General features: G+C 41.9%; 2 protein-coding genes across 2 annotated transcripts; both read right to left on the reverse strand.

The window, feature by feature from the left end:
* Positions 1-4105: 4105 nt before the first annotated feature.
* Positions 4106-12790, reverse strand: LOC117499674 (calpain-2 catalytic subunit-like). Its single transcript, XM_034152224.1, has 21 exons — positions 12463-12790; positions 12047-12116; positions 11359-11477; positions 11135-11268; positions 10876-11044; positions 10700-10783; positions 10301-10386; positions 9746-9820; positions 9472-9632; positions 9196-9365; positions 9082-9093; positions 8707-8918; positions 8581-8617; positions 8428-8493; positions 8257-8314; positions 8088-8152; positions 5217-5285; positions 5041-5119; positions 4719-4835; positions 4424-4482; positions 4106-4338 (listed from the first exon to the last, which is right to left on the reverse strand). Exons 1-21 carry the CDS (start codon positions 12697-12699, stop codon positions 4315-4317), a joined length of 2103 nt encoding a protein of 700 aa, XP_034008115.1. The 5' UTR covers positions 12700-12790; the 3' UTR covers positions 4106-4314.
* Positions 12791-13566: 776 nt separating this feature from the next.
* capn8 (calpain 8) lies at positions 13567-21341 on the reverse strand. The gene is made up of 21 exons (XM_034152223.1): positions 20952-21341; positions 20489-20558; positions 20143-20261; positions 19049-19182; positions 18769-18937; positions 18576-18659; positions 18404-18489; positions 18245-18319; positions 17632-17792; positions 17384-17553; positions 17267-17278; positions 16499-16710; positions 16271-16307; positions 15677-15742; positions 15530-15587; positions 15324-15388; positions 15114-15182; positions 14948-15026; positions 14045-14161; positions 13909-13967; positions 13567-13826 (listed from the first exon to the last, which is right to left on the reverse strand). Exons 1-21 carry the CDS (start codon positions 21186-21188, stop codon positions 13803-13805), a joined length of 2103 nt encoding a protein of 700 aa, XP_034008114.1. The 5' UTR covers positions 21189-21341; the 3' UTR covers positions 13567-13802.
* Between the last annotated feature and the right edge of the window lie 1071 nt (positions 21342-22412).

Genomic DNA, 22412 nt, shown 5'->3' on the forward strand with positions numbered 1-22412 from the left:
TAAGCATTTTAAAACGTATGTGGTAAGTTGCCAAAGTGCTTTGTTTTGAACGTTCATCAGTATTATAATCAAAAAGAGAAATATGAACGTTAGTTTTGACTGAAATGATCAAATAAAGTCAACATTTCACAGTCTTTACTGAGCTGTGTGGGGTTTGTTCAACTTTTAAAAGATGTTTGAATGGTGATATACACAGTGATAGATGTTAAGGACTAACGTTTATAATAAATACATTTGTATCATAAACACGTCGGATAGTGAAAGTGCAGTCGGATTCTCTAAAGTACCGCAGTCTCTTCTCCTAAATCCTGTTGAATTGTCCTATCCACTATCCCTTAACCCCGTGACGTTTCACTCAGAGGTCAAGGAATAGACGATAGGGTTAGAACTTAGGAGCTGATTTTTGGACTATTCGACCGCAACCTGGGAATTAACCTCCTCCAAATGTACCTGAATTGGCAGATCACAGAGTAAAGGGTCCTGAACAAATTGAGCAAGACCCTCCTCGAATATATCCAGGATCTCTGAGTGAGGAAGAGTCTCCTCGTCTTCCTCCTCCTTTGACACAGACGAAGGGAGATCAGGCAGTGAGACCACCTGTTCAACACCACTTTTTCTACACTCCGAAACAGGCGGGTCAGCAGACATCCTACGGCTCTGCGCACGCGTAAAAGCACAAACTGGAAACACACTTGGAAATTGCAAACCGCTCTCATCTGGCTCCCCAGATGCCAACGGCCTGGAAACCACCACAGGCGGTGGCACACCAGCCCACACAGCACTACCAGCGAGATCGTTGCCCAAAATCATATGTACCCCATCAAGTGGAAACGCGGGACGCACGCCGATAGACACAACTCCCCGCACCAGCTCACAATCCAGCACTATTGTATGACGTCGCACAGGAATCAAGCCCATCTCCATGCCCCTCATCATGACAAAATCCCCAGTCTCTGTCTCTGACGAAAAAGGCAACACTGACTCAACAATAAATGAGTATCTAGCTGCTGTGTCACGCAACACCTTAATCGGAACATACTTGTCACTACCGACTACTGATACAGCGGCTTCCGTTATGAACGGCTCAAAACCAGAACCCACAACCAAGTCGGCACAAACCAGCTTCTTATCAGGCACCATGCCCGATTCTACACCCTGCGGCTTTTTAACCAAAACGGCAGAACAACACATGGCTGGAGCATGTGATGAAAAACGAGGCTTCCCCTCAGGTTCCAGCAACAGACACTGCTCCTTCCAATGACCCTCTCCTCGGCAATAATTACATATACCCACTCTGGCGCCCTCGGGTCGCCCCGGACCTGCAAATCTACGGGAGGAGCCTGGTGAAAACTTTGCACCACCGCGGGAATAGCCACCATCTTCTCCACGTCTCCAATCACCCCTAGAACAATTCTCTGTAAAACTGCCCTTATGCGTCAACACAAAATCATCCGCTAATTCGGCAGCTCTAATGCTGCGTTCACACCGGACGCGATGCGATGTATGGGGGCGGCGGGATTACATGTAAAGTCAATGCAGAGACGCGGACAGACGCGAATTCGCTCCGACGGCGCGCATGAAGCGGTGGACACGGCGCGAATCACGCGATTGAGGCGATTGAACGGTGCCGCGTTAAACGCGAGAGTTCAATTTTTTCAACTCGAGCGTCAAATTCATGTGACGCGTTCTCGCGGAAGCCAATCAGCGGTGAGGATCTCAGCCTGCCGTCACTGACGTTCAACCACACAACATCAGCCGTTAGCTGTTAGCAGTTAGCACACAGAGCTCACAGCTCCTCATATCTGTTCAGAAACTGGACAAAAGTTAAACAAGTACAAACCACAGACTGTCTGTGCCATGACGAATACAGTCGATGGTTTATTTATGTCTGTAGGCCGTTGTTATGAGTGTGGAATGAGCATATACAACGTTAGCTTAGCCTGGTCGACCCGATCTTCATTCAGAAAACAAGCATTTTAAAAGATTTTTCGCCTGCCGTCTTGTCTGCAGACTTGTCAAGCATTAATTCATGGTTTTTACTAACCGGTATCAGTATGTTGTTACTTCGGCATCATTTTGAAACGTGTATTATAATTTAATCACGGTAAAATATGTTCATTGTGTTGTAGTTGTAGCTCCCGAGCCAGCGCGTCTTGTTTGAATGATGCGAGTAAACACAGCTGGCAGCCGCGGTGAAACTCCAGCGTTTAGAGCGATGCGATAGGAGCGATTAGAGCGAAGCGAATATTCGCATCGCGTCCGGTGTGAACGCAGCATAAGCGCGGTGGAAGGCTTCTGCTCATTTACGTAAGTGGCCACACGCTGAGGGATAACATCTTTAAACTGTTCCAATACAATCAGTTCACAAAGACCGTCAAAACTGGCAACCTTTGCTGCCGCGCACCACCGCTGAAAATGAGAAGTCAAATCACGGATAAACTCCACATTTGTCTGCTTATCCCCCTTGACCCAACTTCTGAACTTTTGACGATACGCTTCAGGAACCAGTTTGTATGATTTTAACACCGCTGATTTTACTCTAGCTTAGTCCAAAGCATTTTCGCCACAAATAGCTGAATAGGCCTCTTGTGCTCGCCCAGTGAGTACACACTGAAGTCATGTTTTTTCTGTCAAATGCTTTTTAAAATAAAGCTCGCCTTTTGTTCCTTGACCTTTTTGTCCTTTTTTCAACTGCATTTGGGTCCTGATATTCCCCATTCCGGACTAATTAAACTTTGATAAAGTTCTGCTTCTTTTAACATCGCTTTAAAGTTCTTCTTGAAGAATCCCTTGATCTATAAATCCAACCTCCTTTCACTTGTAGATGTAACGGTTTGTAAAGATTTGTGTGGAAAAAAAAGTACTATACACTAACTATAGTAAGACGAAAATATGGATATTGTTTTGTCTAGAATTTACAACAATATGCTAAGGAAAACATAACAACACAGCAACAACAGAGATTTTGTTATATTCCTGTTTCTTTGTATCCAATTCCGATATCCTGTTTTATTTTTGAAAGTCTCTGCTGTTGTTTCAGTTCCTGCCCGTGTGTGTTTCCTGCTGATGATCACCAAAGCTCTGCTCTCCTGTACCCAATATCCTGTAAGTTAGCCGATATGCCTACACAAACTGGACCTACTGTCTTTGCTCCTTGGTCAGTTTGTCTTTATTGCACTTTTGTTTGGAGTTGTGTGACCTGCACTTGAATGTGTTTGCCCTTCTTTTGGATACAAAGGCCGTAACGCCATACTTAATATCATTGTGTTGTTTCTGCTCCCTTCTCATCTTTATCTGTGTTTGGGACTACTGCTCTTTTGGCCGTCTGCTTATCTTGAACTCACCTTTCTCACTTTTGTACTTTTCAACAGGGTAATCAGTCCACTTGCATCCATAGTTACTATCTATTCTGGGAAAATCTCACTTTCTGACACAAGTCAAATGTTTAGTGGTAACTAGTTTGATGAAAGAGGAGACAATGTGCTTTTGCTAGCTCAACAGAGCCCAGATTTATTACCTTGCTAGTTGAATCAGGTTTTTCCAATACATGTTTTGTAGGCTACAACAAGCTTCTAATTTTGTTTGAGATGACTATTTTTCAAAAATATTCAACTATACCTTGTTATGAAACTGGGGAATGGCGTCGTGTTTAACAATCTGCCAAAGGGTACCCTCCTATTTTGAGAACTTAATGTTTAAGGAGTCCTACAAACATTTGTTTGTAGTACGTAAGCCCAACCAACCAGATGTTTCTTTGATAGCATATATGTTATTTTAGCATGATTTTAAAAGCCTAACTACCAAAAACTGTGTGTTTTGTTTCTCGAGACTGTGACATGGGAATGTTTCATTTTTGAAAGTGCTTGCAAAGAACCTCTCAATCAAAGGAAACGTGCTAGATACCACAAAGAGCTGTGAATTAAGATATCATTTCCAAGAGTCTTAATTTCTCTGATCTTAGTTTACCAAAAATACTTGAGAACAGTATCAGAACTGTTGTGCACTTCTTAGGATAAGAAAGAACTGAGAGGGCAGAAAGACATTATTAACATTATTATTTCCAGTTCATATGCAAACTGCTCAAAGGGATATAATATTGATTTACTCCAAATAAAAGGATTCTCATTTGTGTGACATTCCGGTTTTATTATGTTTCTGGAAAATCAAACCCATAGTAATTATTTCCCCCACACAATACATTGATTAGGTTTTATACAAATCCAAACTTGAATCCACTTATCCATAATATTCAGATATGATATCTGTTCAACACATGTCTTGATTCTCCATCAGTTAACAGTCAGAGGAGCTCCTCTACATCATCGACAGACTTAGCCACTGTGAATGAAAACACAAGAACGGGTCAGTGTTGAATGAATTATTGCTTTATAGTTTTGTGTCATGATCACAGCTCCGCTCTTACCTCCATTAAACCCAGCTCTATCACACCAGACCCATCCTTGTCCAGGATCTTGAAGGTGTCTGTTGTAAATAAAAAATAAAAAATCACTTTATAAAATCAGGTGCTAGGGAAAGAGGAAATACTGTTTCTGGTTAATTCTACATATTTCATTAATTTAATAGATCCTTCTTAGTCATTGGGATTCTGTTTTGGACAGGAATCCTTACTTGAATTGTGTGTCACTTTGATATGTTGTAATTAAAGTTGGTTAAATCTGATCACAGCTTAAAATGTGGTAACAATGAGAAAGACTCACTGAAGAGTGACTCCAAGCGGATCAGGCTGCACACAAAGTTGTCAAAGTCAATGCTGAGGTTTGGTTCAGTGTAGCGAGCCACAATGATCTGATGGAGAGAGTTGTTGAGAGAGAAACCTGCCGAAATGCAAAAAAATTGACATTTAAAATAATATCTAACAGCACATAATGAAAGAATCTGAAGAGAAAGCCATTCACGCACCACAGAATGTGCACAAAAAAAAGAAATACAGACCCCCTGTATATGTACTGAGTATTTTCCTTTGCAGTTGCAAGGGACAATGGCTGTGTAGACAAATATTTTGTGAAATTAACTTCTCACCAGCATCCTCAACAGCCATCCGCATCTCAGAGGCGCTCATACAGCCACTTTCGTCTGCATCTCTGTTTTTGAACAGTTCCTGATGGAGAGCACACACAGTTAACATGTATTATCAACCTACTACCAACATACTGTAACACATTGCATGTTAATGTCAATACAAACAAGAAACACACCAGGAACTTCTCAATCTTTGTCCACAAGATCTTAAATTCCACGATTCCCAGCTTCCCAGTTCCATCTTTCTTTGAAGAGTATGTCAAGGACAGTTATGATGGAAGGAGCAGGCTTTGGTTGTCTATCTGACATGACTTCACTGATGGGCCACTTATCACAGTAATCTTATGCTATGCAGCCTAAATGTGTCCAAACATGCAAGGCACAGTTGTAAATTCTAGTGTAGATCCCCCCAAAAATCCCAAAAGATACCAAATATGCGAGGTTTGATTTGGGGAAAATTGTATGAATGAACCCAAAGGACATCTCAAATATCTCCTTTGCATTAAAATATTTGATTATAATATATTTCAGACATCATATACATCTTATATCGCCCATCAACTTTTGGAACATGCCTATGTATTCTTCTGGCTAATGTTCAATCGATGGAAAATAAACTAGATTAACTCAGAAGTCGGATTTTCAACGGGACATTAAGAACTGTAACGTGTTCATTTTCACAGAGACTTGGCTCAACTCAGCTATCCCGGACTCCGCCATTGTTCCAGACGGCTTCACTATATTTCGCCAGGATCGGACTGTTAATTCAGAGAGAAGCAAGGGAGGTGGTGGTGTGTGTGTCATGATAAACAATAACTGGTGCACAGATGTGGGGATTATTTCTTCGGACTGCTGACAACAACACAGCACTTGATCAGCTGTTTGGAGTGATTGACAGGACAGAGACTTCATGGCCAGAGGCGACCACATCTCACTGCTGCTGCTGCTGCCTGCTTACAAGCAGAAACTGAAACGGGACAGACTGGTGACACGGACTATACAGCGCTGGAGTGAGGAGTCAGACTCAGCTCTGCAGGACTGCTTCGAATCTACGGAGTGGTGTGTGTTTGAGGACAACAATATCAACACACACATGAGATGAGTACAAGAAATCTAGGAATGAACTCCGGAGAGCAATTAGCAGTGCAAAGAGACAATACAGAGACAAAGTGGAGTCTGACTTCAAAGGCTGTAACACCCGGAAGATGTGGGCGGGACCAAGAACAATAACAGATTACAAAGGAGCAGCGGGGGGTGCTGCGGGACTGTCTGCGTGCGCATCTCTCCCAGATGAGCTGAACAGTTTTTTTTTGCACGATTCAAGAGCAGCCAGGCTGTGGAGGCACAGAAGGATCAGGAGCCCTGCCCTTTTGTCTTAAACAGGGCAGATGTGTGCAAATCCTTCAAAAGGGTTAACCCACACAAGGCTCCTGGACCTGATGGCCTCCCTGGCCGTGTTCTCAGGGTGTGTGCAGTTCAGCTGGCAGAGGTGTTCACAGACATCTTCAACAGGTCCCTGCTGCAGTCTGTAGTCCCCACATGCTTCAAACACTCCACCATCATTCCTGTCCCCAAAAAGTCAACAATCGCCAGCCTCAACGACTACTGCCCAGTAGCACTCACCTCCATCATCATGAAGTGCTTTGAGCGGTTAGTCAAAACATTCATCACCTCCTCCCTCCCTGACTCTCTGGACCCCCTGCAGTTTGCCTACAGAGCAAACGGGTCCACAGACGACGCCATAGCCCCCCCCCGCTCCACACTGCCCTCTCACACCTGGACCAGAGGAACACATGTGAGAATGCTGTTCATTGACTACAGCTCAGCCTTCAATACCATTGTGCCCTCCAAGCTGGTCATCAAGCTCAGAGACCTCGGGCTCAACAGCGCCCTCTGTGATTGGATCCTGAACTTTCTGACGGGCAGACCCCAGGCAGTGCGGGTGGGAAACATCACATCCTCCACCCTGATCCTCAACACCGGAGCCCCTCAAGGCTGCTTGCTCAGCCCTCTCCTCTACTCCCTGTTCACACACGACTGCATGGCCACACACAGCTCCAACACCATCGTGAAGTTTGCTGATGACACGACCGTCATCGGCCTGATCACCGACGGCGACGAGACGGCGTACAGAGAGGAGGTCGAAAACCTGACATCTTGGTGCCAGGATAACAACCTCCATCTCAACGTCAGCAAAACCAAGGAGCTGATTGTGGATTACAGGAAGCAGCGGAGAGAGGGACATGCCCCCATCGCGATCAATGGGGCTACGGTGGAGAGTCAGCAGCTTCAGGTTCCTCGGTGTCCACATCACTGAGGACCTGACATGGACTCTTCACACAAACACCATCACCAAAACAGCTCAACAGCGGCTCTTCTTCCTCCGCAGGCTGAGGAGGTTCAACATGGACTCCAGGATACTCTGCAACTTCTACAGGTGCACCATAGAGAGTATCCTGACCTTCTACAGGTGCATCCTGACTGGCTGCATCACGGCCTGGTACGGCATCTGCACCGCCCTCAATCGTAAGGCTTTACAGAGAAAACTGCACAGCACATCACCAGGACGGAGCAGCCATCCTTATGGCCTGTTTTATTCCACAGGCCATAAGACTGTTAAACACCTGAACTTTTGAAACAACATCCATAACATTCATCTGGCTGCAACTTACAAATTATTTATCTAATATATAATATTCCAATCACTTGTAGACTCTTATTGCACTATTTCACTATTTTACTATTTTCTTTTTTGTATTTACTTGCACCATTTTTTCTGTTTTACTGTGTTGCACTGTTGGAGAAGCCTGTGACCTAAGATTTTCATCAACATAACTACACTGTAGCTATGTACGTAGGACAAATAAAAGCCTTGAACCTTGAACGCTTTCATAAATAAGGCGTTTTCAGCCTTAAAAATGGATAGTTTGACACTGGAATATAATGCTTATTCACTTTCTTACAGAGCTAGATGAAAAAAAACACAGGATGTTAAGAGGGTCATTGTATTGTAGATTTCTCTTGACATAAATTAGTTGGAAGGATACATCCAGCAGATTGATCATGTTGCGGCAAGTCGTCAGGCAAAACCCACTGGTTTTAATGTCCTCTCCTAAAAATGAATCAAAACACAGGGGTCACTTGCTTTGAGTGTCATATAATGAAATGCACATACTGAACTTTACTTTAAGAGGAGAGATAAATCCTTTATCTTACTCTTCCCCACCACTCGGTTGAGGATTCTCTGCAGCTCGAATGCAGAAATCTCCACATCCTAAGAAGCATTTGACAGGGACATATTGTAAGTTAAAAGAAACAATGACTTGGAACTATAAGATGATGTCAAAAATAAAAATTGTCAAAATGTCACATTTTACGCATACTCACAGCTCCGGCAAGCTGTCCAAACAGTTTCTTGAATCTGTCACTGATGTCATCTTCATCAATGTTAATCTAGACATGACAAAGTATGCATGTTTGTCCTTCCTTGTTAAAAAAAATCAATCTTTAAAAACATATACATCAAGGGTTATGATTTACCTGCTCAACATGGCAGTCCACAGGATCATCTATCTCTCTAAAAACAGTGAGAGATCATATTTAGATATTGAATGATTATAAATAATCTTTGTCAAGGAATTGCACTTATTTGTGAAAGAGACGTACTGGAATGAGGCCGGTTTCTCAGAGAACACCCGCACGTAAAAGTCTCCATTCTTGTTGGGCTCAAAGGTGGAGGGGATGATGAGGTATTCGCCTGGAGGAAGACAGAAGCGGTTGCAAACTTCTCGCAGGTTGATGAAGGTCTCGGAGCGCGCAGCTGAAGCGTGGCGCACGAAGAAGTTTCTTTTCAGGTGCACTTGCTTTTGGCCATAGTACTGGAAAATGACACACATGCAGTACTGTCACACAAGGGCGCCTTTAACCTTCCATTGGTGTAATTAGAGAACTTTTAAGGACAGATAATTGAGCCATAAACAACAATTGGTGCTCCGAGAAACATGCTAATGTATTAAAGTGTCTTCATCTTTGTATACATACCTCCTTAGGCAGCTGGAAAAAGACAAAAACAATAGTAAGAATTGGTGCCAATGATACATATGACAAATTGAGTACATGAGTATTATCGTCTACATCTTAAAGGCAGCTCCTTACGTCGTAGATGGCAAAGCCAACGGTCTGCATGTCCTGCCCCATTTTCTTCATACGGCGTCTGTTCTTCTGCATCAAGCCCACGATGAAGGTGCAGCCATCCTCACCATCATCAGAGTCATCATCCGCCTCTTCCAGCTTTATGACAAACTGAGGATTCATCCAGAAGGTATCTATGAAGAAAAGCAAGGGTTAGCAAGGAGCTTGTCAACATTGTTACAGCAGCCAAGACACACACACACACCAGTTCTGGGGTGAAGATTGAGAAACTGATCATACTTGGGAAGTTCCTGCAACCACCAGCTGACACGCCTCTTCTCCACGTTTCTTCAAACTCTGACTCCGCCCATTTCTGGAACTTGTCATCTTTGAGGGCATCAGGTGTCAGGTTGCAGATCTCAAGGCGGGAATATTGGCGCAGGAAGTCTGAAAATGACATCCTGTGGACAAAGAAAATCACATCCTTAACTTTAAATGGCCTTTTCCTTTTACTGGAGTATTATAGTGTTTTCGCAGTTCAAACCCAAGAGGTAGAGTATATTCAGATGTTTACCAGAACTCCCCGTCCTCACAACGCTTGATCAGCCTGTCCCGGTCACTGTCACTCACATATCTCCACTCAGAAGACCTAGGATGAAGTGCCAATACATTCTCAGTTGGACATCATTTGTATGATGAAGCTCAAACATGAGAAATAAACCACAGGCTTGCACCTTACTGTGTCACACATTCCACCTACATGCAAAAACAAGCTTTAAAGCCAGAGTCTGAGTAACAACTTTTTACCACAGGATTTACCAGCCGTTCCACTGGGTGTTTATGTCTCCTTGGTGTTACATGCATGTCAGAAACACACACTTGTCAAAACAAAGGATGTAGATGTTTCAATTAGGCGGGGCCCTCTTATGAACAAAACAAAAGGCATTATTGGGAAATCCTATTTATAAGAAGAAAATGGGAGCAGTTCAAATGATACATGTTGATCAGTTAACAATGTCACCTGTCAGAATCTAAACCAAACCAGGAAAATGTAATACAAATTTGAGTTTATGATAACATGCTCACAGTTACTACGGTAACATGCACATGTGACCATATTCATTCTCACTTGTCACTCCAGGCTCCATTCCACTCCACCTGACCCCATGGGTTTCTAATCCTGATCAACTGCACCCGGTCTCCTCTATACTCCACCTGAAACAGAATTAAGGGTCGATAACTCTCAACCAAAAAAAAAAAATCAAAAGGGAAACACTATAGCAGCAATATAAATATTACAAAACTAGCTAAAGAGATCATGCCTCAGTTACCTAATTGTAACATATTACATTTTAGAGAACACATGGTAGCCACTTCAGCTTCATTTTATACCTGGAGATCTTTGTGTATAATATATTTCAAATCTCCATATTTTGAGGTTTGAAAAATGAAGGTTTATTAAAAAAGAAAAGCATGTACGAATCGACCAATCGTTGCGGCTCTAATAAAAACACAGGTATTCCCTCACCAGCTCCGCTCCTGTCACCGAGTAGGCATGGCCCTTCACCAGCTTGCGATATGTGACGGCTTCTGAGTCCGACGCGTTGGTAATCTGGGATAAAGAGGAAACGTTTTGAAGATAAACACCATCATATATATCCAGGACTCCAATCTCTGAGGGTGAAACGTGAATCTCAAACCAACATCAATGGAGCATCCCAGAAGCGACCCTCTATCCAAGGCCTTCTTAATGGTTTTGAAGAGTCGGGGCCCTGCCTTCCCCAGTTCATGCCTCTCAGCAATGCCTCCAGTGAAGTCCTCGAAACCCTCAATGGTGCTGCCTCCAGAAAGAGCCTCATAGCATCCATTAATCCTAGAGAAATAAGAAGTTCATGAATGACGCGACCAGAAAACGAGATACTGAAACATACACAATGTATCCTGATGCTTCATTCTTTCATACTTGGCGTAGGCCTTCTCCAGCAGCGCACTCCAAAACTCTGAATTCTTCTCTGAGTGAACAAACAGCAGCTCTCCATCTTTGGTGGGCAAGCGGTCATCAACCACCACATCCACCCACTCACCAAACTGCCAGAACTGAGAGCCACGGGGAAGAGACACAACTAGTACAAATCAAACCTCACTTTATTTCTATAAGAATAAGGTTGTGGTGTTGAATTGCTGTACCTCAAAGTGAAAAATGCCAGCGTAGTTCTTCTCAAAGCTTTGATCGTGGGGGACAACACGAGACAAAACCTGTTTGCTGAGAGTCAGGGAGGCAATAGCTGCCAAGAGCCAGCAGTCACCTGAACACAATTTAACAGTGTTAGAATAATGGGCATTTCATCATGACACATCTCCAGAACATACTCTGTATGCATACACACAGACCTTTTGTGAGCTAAGTAATGGCTATTATATTTTCTTCCTTTGCTTGTTAGCTGTAAACATCTCAATCTCACCCACACATGGAGATGCTTTCTGCCAAACGGGCGTGGAGAGACAAGAGTTAATGAGTGACAGCTGATGTCAGGGTTCAGCCATTTTTTCAGTTATGAGGTTTGGATCTTCTTCAAGTGGTGTTAGATAACACAATACTGGCAAAAGTTTCCAAAGATGAAACTAAGTAAATGATAATAATGGACATACATACTGTAAGTCAGTCACCTCGTTCACATCTGCTAACTGCTATCTTAGATAAGCAATGCAAAGTCCTTCATTCAAATAGCTTAAGATGGAAATCAATGTGTTCTTTGTAAAATACAGTAAATATCTCATTGTGACATCAAAATGCATTTGAATGTGAATTCAATAAGAAAATTACAAAAGCAAAGGAGTGTTTGGTAGTTTCAAAAGGAGTGTTTGTGTGTCTTACCAAGTGCTCCTTGACAGATATCAGTCCTGGAAGCATTTTCAATTATGAATTGTGGTTTGGAGCACAACTCCTGAAGGAAAAACAAGTTTAATTCAACTAGTGCTTTTTATTTTATAATGCCGTTACTGCTTTTATTTTTGCTTTTATATATATTTTTTAAGGCTTTACTTTGTATACAAATACACTGGGCAAAACAAGACACTTTATGCCTATGTGTAGCATTTAAACTGACATTTAGTATGTAAAAGTGTACATGACCAAAGTATTACAAATAGCACTTCTGACAAACTGAATTCATTAGATACACTGAAATGCACTGTACTGTAAATGATGCACAAGGGACAGGTATCATCTTCAAAATCCAGTTTTAAAATATAATTCAATAATTTAAATGATTTCCTTCTGTTTGTACCCACCCTTGGTCTTTTCCACTGGATGCCCTGAACTTTGTAGGAATTTGGTCCCAGATCTTTGAAGCCTAAGGATGATGGCAGAGGCTCAAAGCAGTCATCCTGAAAAAGCTGCCCTCTCTCCAGACAGCTGTTCCTCAGCGATTCAAAGTCCTGGTTCAGGTATTTAACCGCTTTAGAGTTGGCTCCTATCCCTTGGGATTTCTCTCGGTTGTGCTGAAGTTTAGATGCAATGCCAGACATTTTTATTTAACTCTAAAAAATCTCTGACTATCTACGACTGTCTCCCAGCGGGTCTGTGTGTGTGGATAGACAGGCTTTGTGTAGAATATGCAGCTCAAATGTCTCCACACCCTTTATTATTCATGACAGACAACACACTAACTCTGGCTCACCTGCAGCATTCAGCCTATCTGGCATTGGTTGATGGCATATTTGACCCAGGTGCGGCCCACATGGATGGATTTATTTAATGTCTTTTACCTCATTTGTCATATTTAACACCAGCGTTACTGTTTTTGTCCTTAAAATATCTGACCAAGATAAATTAACAAAAACAAATAGACTGAGCCGCAAGCAATATGAATATGTAATCTCATATCTCAAACTATTTCAACCATTTGATCTGTCTGGTCTGTACATTATTATATAAAACAAACACAGATAGTCCAGATGTAGGAGCCATATGTTAAAATGTACTGTTTGATATATTTGTATATTATAATCCTTTGTTGATAGTGTTATTATATCATTTATTTGAACCAGCCGTGTGGAATTGACGGCAGACGACCGCAGCTGTTTTGTGATTACGAGACGTTATAGCTGACGGCAGCTGCTGGTGATTGTGTGTGAGAAGGAGAAAGAAGACCAGAGCAACATCGTTTTTTGAACTGTGAAAATATGTGTTTGTATTTTGATACATTTTGTGTTAAGTAAAGAGTCAAACAAACTTTCCTGAGACGTATTTTGTCCGAGTCAAGCTTACTGCTACCTGTGAATCGAATTTTGGATTAGACGGAACTCCACCAGAGGAAAACATGTCTTTGTTTTTTCTTTCTTGATTTTCTATCAAGTTTTGCAAAAGTTAAAAGAGCAAAAACACCACAAAAACGGATTTAAAAAGGGTATATTGTGTGTGAGGGATACTACATACATATATCTCCATGTTTGTAATCAGCAAATATCATTTAATTTGACAAATCCATTTTAGCAATATGCATGCATTTGGAACATATTGGGAAAGTCCATGGGTTTTTATTATTGGAAAGAGTATCTTTGAATGAAATGAATTCATTTTTCTTTCAGCATATATCTCAAAAGTGTCATCCCTGGACTCCTCTTCAGTTTTAGTAGATCGCCAGGCACAGCCACTGTAGGAGGAAACAAAATTATAAAAACCAGCCAAACTAGAAGTGCCGAAAAAACCGCAGCTTTTGTTATTCTCTCACACACCTGTTGCATGTCCAGCTCGATATTTCCTGCGTCAGCTCTCTCCAGAGACTTAAACATTTCTGGTGGAGAGACGGAAATGTTGATATTGTAAACATGAAACAGATCATATCAGATTGTTGGGTTTGCTGACACTTACTGAAGAGCATTTCCAGTTTAATGAGACAGCCTACAAAGCTGTCAAAGTCTATGGCATACTGAGCATCCGCGTAACGACTGACAATGGATTGCAGCACAGCACTGTTGATGTGGAAACCTGGAAAAGAAAGATACTGTAGCCGTCAGTTATCACCATCATTTCCTGTTAGCAAGGGTCAGTTTCATAGAGATGCATTATTTCTGATCCTTGGGAAATATAGTTATTGAAAGGTGTCAGGTAGTAGCAGGGTGACAATGGAAGAGTAAAGTTACACAGCCTCGCCCATGCTTGTTTTGTATAAAAATATACATGAACAAAATCTGTTGCAGGGAGGAAGTCCCCCAACTGGTTTATCTAGTCTGCCAGTAACTGCCTACACGCGCACGCACACACACACACACACACACACACACACACACACACACACACACACACACACACACACACACACACACACACACACACACACACACACACACACACACACACACACACACACACACACACACACACACACACACACACACACACACACACACACACACACACACACACACACACACACACACACACACAGCTGTTTCAGATTTTCTGTCCGATTTGTCGGATTTTGAAGTTGGTAAAGGCTTATGTCAACTATGGAGGCACACTCTATTCAAAGATAACTAAATTATGCGGGCAACATATCTACATTTGTGATTCTTATCAGGAAAACAAATACCATTCGTGAATTCAAGCCATTCAATGTACTTGCAGATGTTTTAACTTTTAAAGCAGCGAAGCATATGAGAAGCTTTAAGGTCATAATAAATAATAAGAAATGTATTTGTTGTATACAACACGTACATAACCAGCTGACATAACAGTAGTGTATGAGATTTTTCACAAGATAATGTTTGTTACCTGCTTGAGTGGCAGCGCCTCTCATCTCGTGGGAGCTCATGGTGCCCGAATTGTCTGTGTCATGATTCTTGAAGATATCCTGTTTGACAATGTGTTGTGTTAATAGATACAGATAGATATTCCTACATGGCCATACGTATTTCAAATCACATAAATCCCAATTTACCAGGTATTTTTGGATTTTTCCCCAAAGCAAGTGGAATTCCATCAGTCCCAGCTTGGCACTTTCATCTTTCTGAGGAGTGTTTAGGTCTATAAAAAGATCCTCATGGATTATGAATTTAATTCCTTCATTCACATATCTTATTTGCCCAATAATAATGCACCCAAATAGAAACAAATATAAAGTTGAGAGATCATTTCTTAAAGAGGATACATCCAGCAGACTGACGATAAGGCGACCTGTCTCAAGGCTGAAGCCATCTGTCTTGATGTCAGACCCTGCAGGAAAGTTACAAACATAACTAGCCCCAATTTGGAACTCAAAGAAAATGAAAAGACTACGTGCAGACAGTATATCAGTATATATACATTACATATTTGAGGTATACTACTGTATATATATGTAAGAGGTATACTCACGGTGAGAGACAATGTTGTTCAACATTTTAACCAGTTCAAAGATAGATACCTCCATATCCTGTTGGAAAATTGCATATTAGAATGTTTTTTAGGGATATAGTTGATTGTGTTTCATCAACTACATTTGTATCATGCTGCTCTACGTACATCGCCAGCAATCTGCTTGAAGACCTCTCTAAAATGAGGATCCACATCATCCTCAGATACCTCCTCCTGTGAGAGCGAAACAAAGAGAGGTCACTCATGTCAAATAAAAGCTTTGACAATTCTTGGATGTTTTTAAATATTCATGGGTGTTGAATTCAACACGCAATCGCAGTACTACGTTTTTTGTTATACAAGACACAGTACAAATACACAAAGGTGAACACATGCACATGCATTTTTTTTGGAGAGGCAGCCAGTCGGTGCCTTGCTCAAGGGGCACCTCGGCAGTTACCAGTCCACTTGTGTTGTTTTGGTCCGATTGGGATGTGAACGGGCGGTCCTTCAAGTACCTACAGACTGAGCCACTGCTGCACTCAGTCTTTGGATTTGACCCATCCTAGTGTTAGGATGGGATTAGGAGCAGTGGGCTGCCATTATGTACGGTGCCCGGGGAGCAGTGTAGGGAACGGTGCCTTGCTCAGGGAACTCTGTAGCACTTGGTCTTTCAGGGACTTGAACTGGTGACCTTCCAGACTTTGCCACCACCGCCCACACTTCATAATCCATGCAAAATCACTCTGTGTATGTACATACCTCCTCGATTTCAGCATCAATGTCCTCCTCCAGTGGACTGAAACATATACAAATGCACAGCTTGAGCACACTCTGTTGGTGTGCAGGAAAATAACATTGACTGTGCTCTAAGTTTAAAAGTTGGCGTATGAGCTTTGACCACTAGATGGCTGTATAAGCTAAAGCTCTGAACTTTACATTCTCCTGCAGCTGTCCCTCAGTGTTTATATGTTGCTGTAGCACTGATACCTGGTTGCAGCCTGTTTCTCTGAGAAGACCCTGAGAACAAAGCTGCCGTTCTTGTGCGGCTGGAAGGTCGAGGGAACTATGGCATATTCTCCTGGAGGAAGTTTGAAGCGGTCGCACACCTCTCGTGTGTTGATGAAGGTGCTGCTCATGGCCACTGCTCTCTGTCGCAGCAGGACATCTGGACCCAGGTGAACATTGCTGCGGCCTTTGAGCTGAACATCAACAGGAAAAGGGGCTTTTCTACTGATAGGTCAAACACCTACCCAAACTCAAGTTGCATTCAAATGATCATAGCTTGCAGAGGTGGGAGAAGTACTCAGATCTTGTACATGAGAAAAAAGAGGTACCAGAGTGTAGGAATACTCTGTTACAAGTTATAGTAATGCACTCAAAAGGTTACTCAAATAAAAGTACAAAATTAATAGCATCAACATATACTTAAAGTATCAAAAGTAAATGTACTTACTGGTCCATTTCAGAATAATATGTATTATATGTTTTGATTATAATTATTGATGCATTAAAGTGTTATCAAAGTTGGTAAAGGTGCAGCTAATTGTAATTACTTTGTATACTGTAGGATAGCTTGGGAATTTACTCCAGGTTTAAACAAAGTCTTATTTAAGTGTTGATTATATTTCACATCATTAATCAAAACCTGCAAAGTAACTAAAGGCATACACTAAATGTAGTGGAGTAAAAGTACACCATTTACAAAATTGTACTTCCCACCTCTGATTACTTGCATGTTACAGTATAAATACAGACCTCATCTGGGACCTGTAAAAAGGAAACAGACAGAAAAAGTTATTTAGAAGACCGTCAAACATTTAAAAATTGATTAAATACAGAGAACTTCATATTAAACATGTTATTATAGGACACCTTATAAATGGCATAGCCAATGGTTTCAAGGTTGCGGTTAAGCTTCTTTTTCCGTCGTCCGTCCTTTTGCATCAACCCGACCAGGAAGGTGCAGCCATCCTCCCCATCCAGGGGGTCGTCATCCACATCCTCCAGACGCACCACATACTGTGGGTTGGACGAGAATGTGGCTGGAACACACAACGTGTAATTATTTATATGAAGCAGTGTAACTTCTTGCACAGACACACACATGGTTTCTCTGCTACCTTGGTTATTGCGGCAGCCGCCAGCAGTGGAGCCCACCCTCCACATCCCTTCAAACTGGTAGTGGTTCCAGTGGCCCACATCGTCACTCATGATCGTGTCTGGGGTCAAGTTACAGATCTCCAGCGTGGAGAACTGCCTGATGAAGTCTGAATAGGACATCCTGAGGAGAGGAACACATTTCTTCATCACTTTTAGCATTAGCCTGAGCCTCACAGGACCTAGGATTAGAAGAACCTATTGAAATATAGTGTATTACCACCCCAAACAAAACATGGTTGTGTTTTCTTTAGCTTATTAGCTCTCTGTGTCCACATAAAGAGTCCCCTATGTTGAACAGCCATTTTTACAAGTCAACAGCAGAAACGATTACATTAAAGAAGGCCAGTATTTCGACATGCATATTCGATATTCAGTCAGTTACAATCTGCAAACTAACCACTAGATGCCACTAAATCCTACACACGCCATATACCATTTGCTTTGCTGATTTAGGCTATTATCAAACCATATTATAGCATCAACACAATATCTAAAATAATGCATTTATTGTAAATTATGTTTGCTGCTGCATTAAAAGAAGTAAGTAAGTAAATACAAGATAAACAGATTTACCAGAACTCTCCATCCTCAGCCTTATTGTTCAACTTTGACTTCTCCTCTTTACTGACGTGGTTCCATTCGCTGGATCTGATTTATGAAAATAATATATTGCTTTTAGGAAAATCCAAACAAAAAATGGTAGATAATGGTTGAAGATAGAAAATAATTTACCCATCACTCCAAGACCCAGTCCACTCCACCTGACCCCATGGGTTCCTGATGCGGACCAGCTCAACCTGCCTGCCTAGATAATTAACCTGGAAGAGAGAGCAACAGTGAGTGATGCTATTCACATGCATTAGAAAAAACAACAACATATAATTGTTGACATCGGATTGCATACCTCCTCCGCACCAGTCACTGAGTATGCATGCCCCTTGACAAGTTTAAGAGCTGTAACCGCCTCTGTCTCATAGGCATTGGTGATCTGAAAACACAGATAAAATAAACTTCATTCTCGGATATGTTTGTACTGACTACTGTTGGTTTGTTCTCTCACAGGCTAGCATGCAAATCAATATGAAAATAAGACCTACATCAATGGAGCAGCCCAGCAGTGAGCCCAGCCCCAGAGCTTTCTTTATGATTTGGAAGAGCTTCGGTGGAGCTTTGTTTAAGGTGTAAACTTCAGCAATCCCTCCTGTGAAATCCTCAAAACCCTCAATAGTGTTTCCTCCAGACAGGGCTTCATAGCAGCCATGCACCCTGTCAGACACAGAGGGACGAGAACAGAATCGTCATCTGTATGATGTCAATTTTTACCATATTCAGGTTTTGATACGGAAAAATATATACTGTAGCTGGAACGATCCATACTTAGCATAGGCTTTCTCTAGCAGTGCGCTCCAAAACTCAGATCCCTCCGCTGAGTGAACAAACAGCAGCTTTCCTTCTCTGGTGGGTAAACGGTCATCGACCACCACATCCACCCACTCACCAAACTGCCAGAACTGAGAAGAAAACAATATTAAACTCAAGGTCAAATACGTTCATAACTCACAAGCAAGACATCTGTGATCCGTGGATATTGTGTTTTGAGCTCTGTAACCCCCCACCACAGACTGAGGGTCACTGCTTTGAAATTCCAATCCAATTTTTTTTTTATTGTTATTACCTATTAAAGGTAGGGTAGGTAAATTTGAGAAACCGGCTCGAGATCGCTAGAATTTGAAAATACACAACCGGAGAAAATCTGCCACTTCCTTACAGAGCCCCTCCTCCAACACACACGAACGCGCACATGACCAATGAGGGCACGAGATAAGTTTGTGCCCCGGTGGAAGGCTGACAGGCAGGTAGGCCATCCAGTTATTTTAGCCGGGCCGGCTAAAATGATTGGTCGTACTTTTTACAGTATTACGGCTTCCACAGATGACATTTTTTTATGGATTTTTTGTCAAAGCACTTAAGATATTCATTGTTATCGGGATGTTAAGAGCATTCCATGGAATATAACAAAAAGTGTATCTCGAGCCGGTTTCTCAAACTTACCTACCCCACCTTTAATGTGAAGCTTTTGACATGAAACACTATTTGTTGTGTCATCTCTTATTCAAAGGATGTGTCTTTATGTATGAAATCTCAGCTTCTAAATTGACTTTTGAGGATGTGTAGGCAGGCAAATTATGCAAGTGTTGATCAGCATTGTATACGAGAACAATGATAACATCTTTGTGCCATGATTGAAATTGACAATTATCAAGCTTCATATGAGGAAAGTAGTGATTAAGATTCAAGAGTTACAGTGCAAATTGTTGATTGACTAACTGGTACCTTTCGACTGTACCAGTTTGAATGTTTCTCTACAATCATACTTTTATGGCTAGACATGACAGGAAAAAAGACAAAGAAAAAAAGAGAAAATAAACAAAAAAGCCCTCTCGAAGGTCAAGCTTAGGCCTTTGTCTGACCTGGAAGTGAAATATCCCGGCATATCTTTCAGTGAAGTTCTGTCCATGGGGCACCACACGAGCCAGGATCCGCTGGTCCAGAGTCAGAGAGGCTATTGCAGCCAGAAGCCAGCAGTCACCTACACACAGTCAGAGCAGAGGCATGCTCTGAGATTGTGAAATAAGTTGTGTACACCGCAGTGCAGAAAAACATTATGTGGCAACAAACCACCTCTGAGATAATTCCATTTTACAGGCCTAATGGCAGAGTGGGTGGAGGGGTTGGATGTTTGTGGTTCCCTTATAAAAAGCATTCATGCATCCATCTGTACATGCAATAATTGACCCGTCCTCTCTGTTCACTTACCCAGAGCTCCTTGGCAAATGTCCGTCCTTGTGGCTCCATCATCAATGAACTTTGGATTTGAGCACAGCTCCTGAAAAGTTTACCAAACAATCACACTGAGTTGAAAACTTGAGAGCAGTTTTGAGAGGTATCACACTACATAGATCGAAGGAGGACATTTCAATTACATGATTTAGATCTGATGACACATAAGATAAGCCACACAAATGGTAAAACTATGATCATACACACAATGAATATACATAATTTTATAGTATTTGAAGCATAATTGTAAACATTCTATTCGTAATGTACTAACCAGTTAGCTACTGTTTTTAATATAATATTAAGATGCTCAACAGAAGAGAGTACATTACTTGCTCCCAGTGTGGAACTCAACAACCCTATGATCATATTACAGTACAAACATTGTCACTTTTGTCTGTTTTCATGGCTGTAATATAATAATGCTGTTTCTTCTTACCGTTGGCCTCTTCCAAACTACGCCCCTGGTCTTGGCTGAGTATGGTCCCAGCTCATTGAAGCCCAGTGATTTGCTCTCAGCAGGAAAACAGTTGTCCTCAAACAGGCCTCCACGCTCCAGACACTGCTGCCGCAGAGTCTCATAGTCCTGCTGGGAGAACTTCACTGCTTTCTGGTTGGTGCCAATGCCTTCCTCCCTCTTCTTCTGATGGGCCAGACGATCTGCAGTGGAAGTCATCCTCACCTCTTCAGTGTATGTAGACTTCTCGGATGGCGATGTTCTTCTTTGTGATATGAGTTAACGTTGCTTTCTTTGTTCCAGCCTCCTTTATAGCTGCCACAGGTGAGGACCGGATTCAGTGCACCACAGACAGGGAGGGGCCTCTAATGGACAGGTGAGAGGAACAAAACAGACAGCAGCCACCATAAGCAAATCTACAACGACATGGCATTGGCCACAGCTTAAATACAAACAGAGACACGCCTAAAGGCAACTTGAAGCACCACTATTATTGCCTAATTTTGTTTGTGTGTGTGCCTGTGTGTGTGTGTGCCTGTGTGTGTGTGTGTGTGTGTGTGTGTGTGTGTGTGTGTGTGTGTGTGTGTGTGTGTGTGTGTGTGTGTGTGTGTGTGTGTGTGTGTGTGTGTGTTTGCTTGGAGGGGTGGGCATTGTGTTGAATTTATTGTTTCCCACTTCCTGATGGGTAAATACCAAAAACACTAATTTAAAAGTATATTTATGGGACATTATGAAAAAACACAAGTGCTCACTAAAGAACAAGGTTGATATGTGTATTCCAATAGATATAGGAAGGGAGTAAAGAAGTACATGCAGCTGAGAGTTGTAAAAAGGAAGCTTAAATGCATCAAATGAAGCAAGAGTTCAGTTGAGCAAGAATGGGAATGTAAAAGGATGTAAATAGCATTGCAACACTGAGCCTTACGGATGCTTTGGAGCATGTACTGCACCTTATGCTCTTATCAAGCTAATAAGTCAACTGTACACAGTCATGGATCAGATCCTTTAGTCCGGAACCATTTTGGCTTGGCCACTGTTTGTTTTATAAAAAGATGATTCATGTGTGAGCCTCAGAAGTCCTGCATAATAAGGATGTGCATCAGAGGTAGTGAATGGGAGGGTCTCCACCCTTGTTTAAAGAATCTCAGAATGGAAAACAGAGAAGACAATGAATAAAATGCAATACAATCATTATAAAAGACTTACTGAACGGCAGACCATTGGCTGATTTTTCTGAACCAATGCAGAGGCAAAGATGATTTACTACATTTGTATTGTGTTACTGCATCTCTATAATCTTATTTAGACTTTTCTTGATTCCAGAGATGGATGCTACTATAAAAATATTACCAACTTTCAAACCTTCCCCACCCAGTGGACTTACAGTATGGAGTGTCCTCTTAAATAACAATGTTGAGGTTAACCACACTGCCTCCACAGCAT

Source organism: Trematomus bernacchii, unplaced genomic scaffold (assembly GCF_902827165.1).
Source record: "Trematomus bernacchii unplaced genomic scaffold, fTreBer1.1, whole genome shotgun sequence".
Lineage (NCBI taxonomy): Eukaryota > Metazoa > Chordata > Actinopteri > Perciformes > Nototheniidae > Trematomus > Trematomus bernacchii.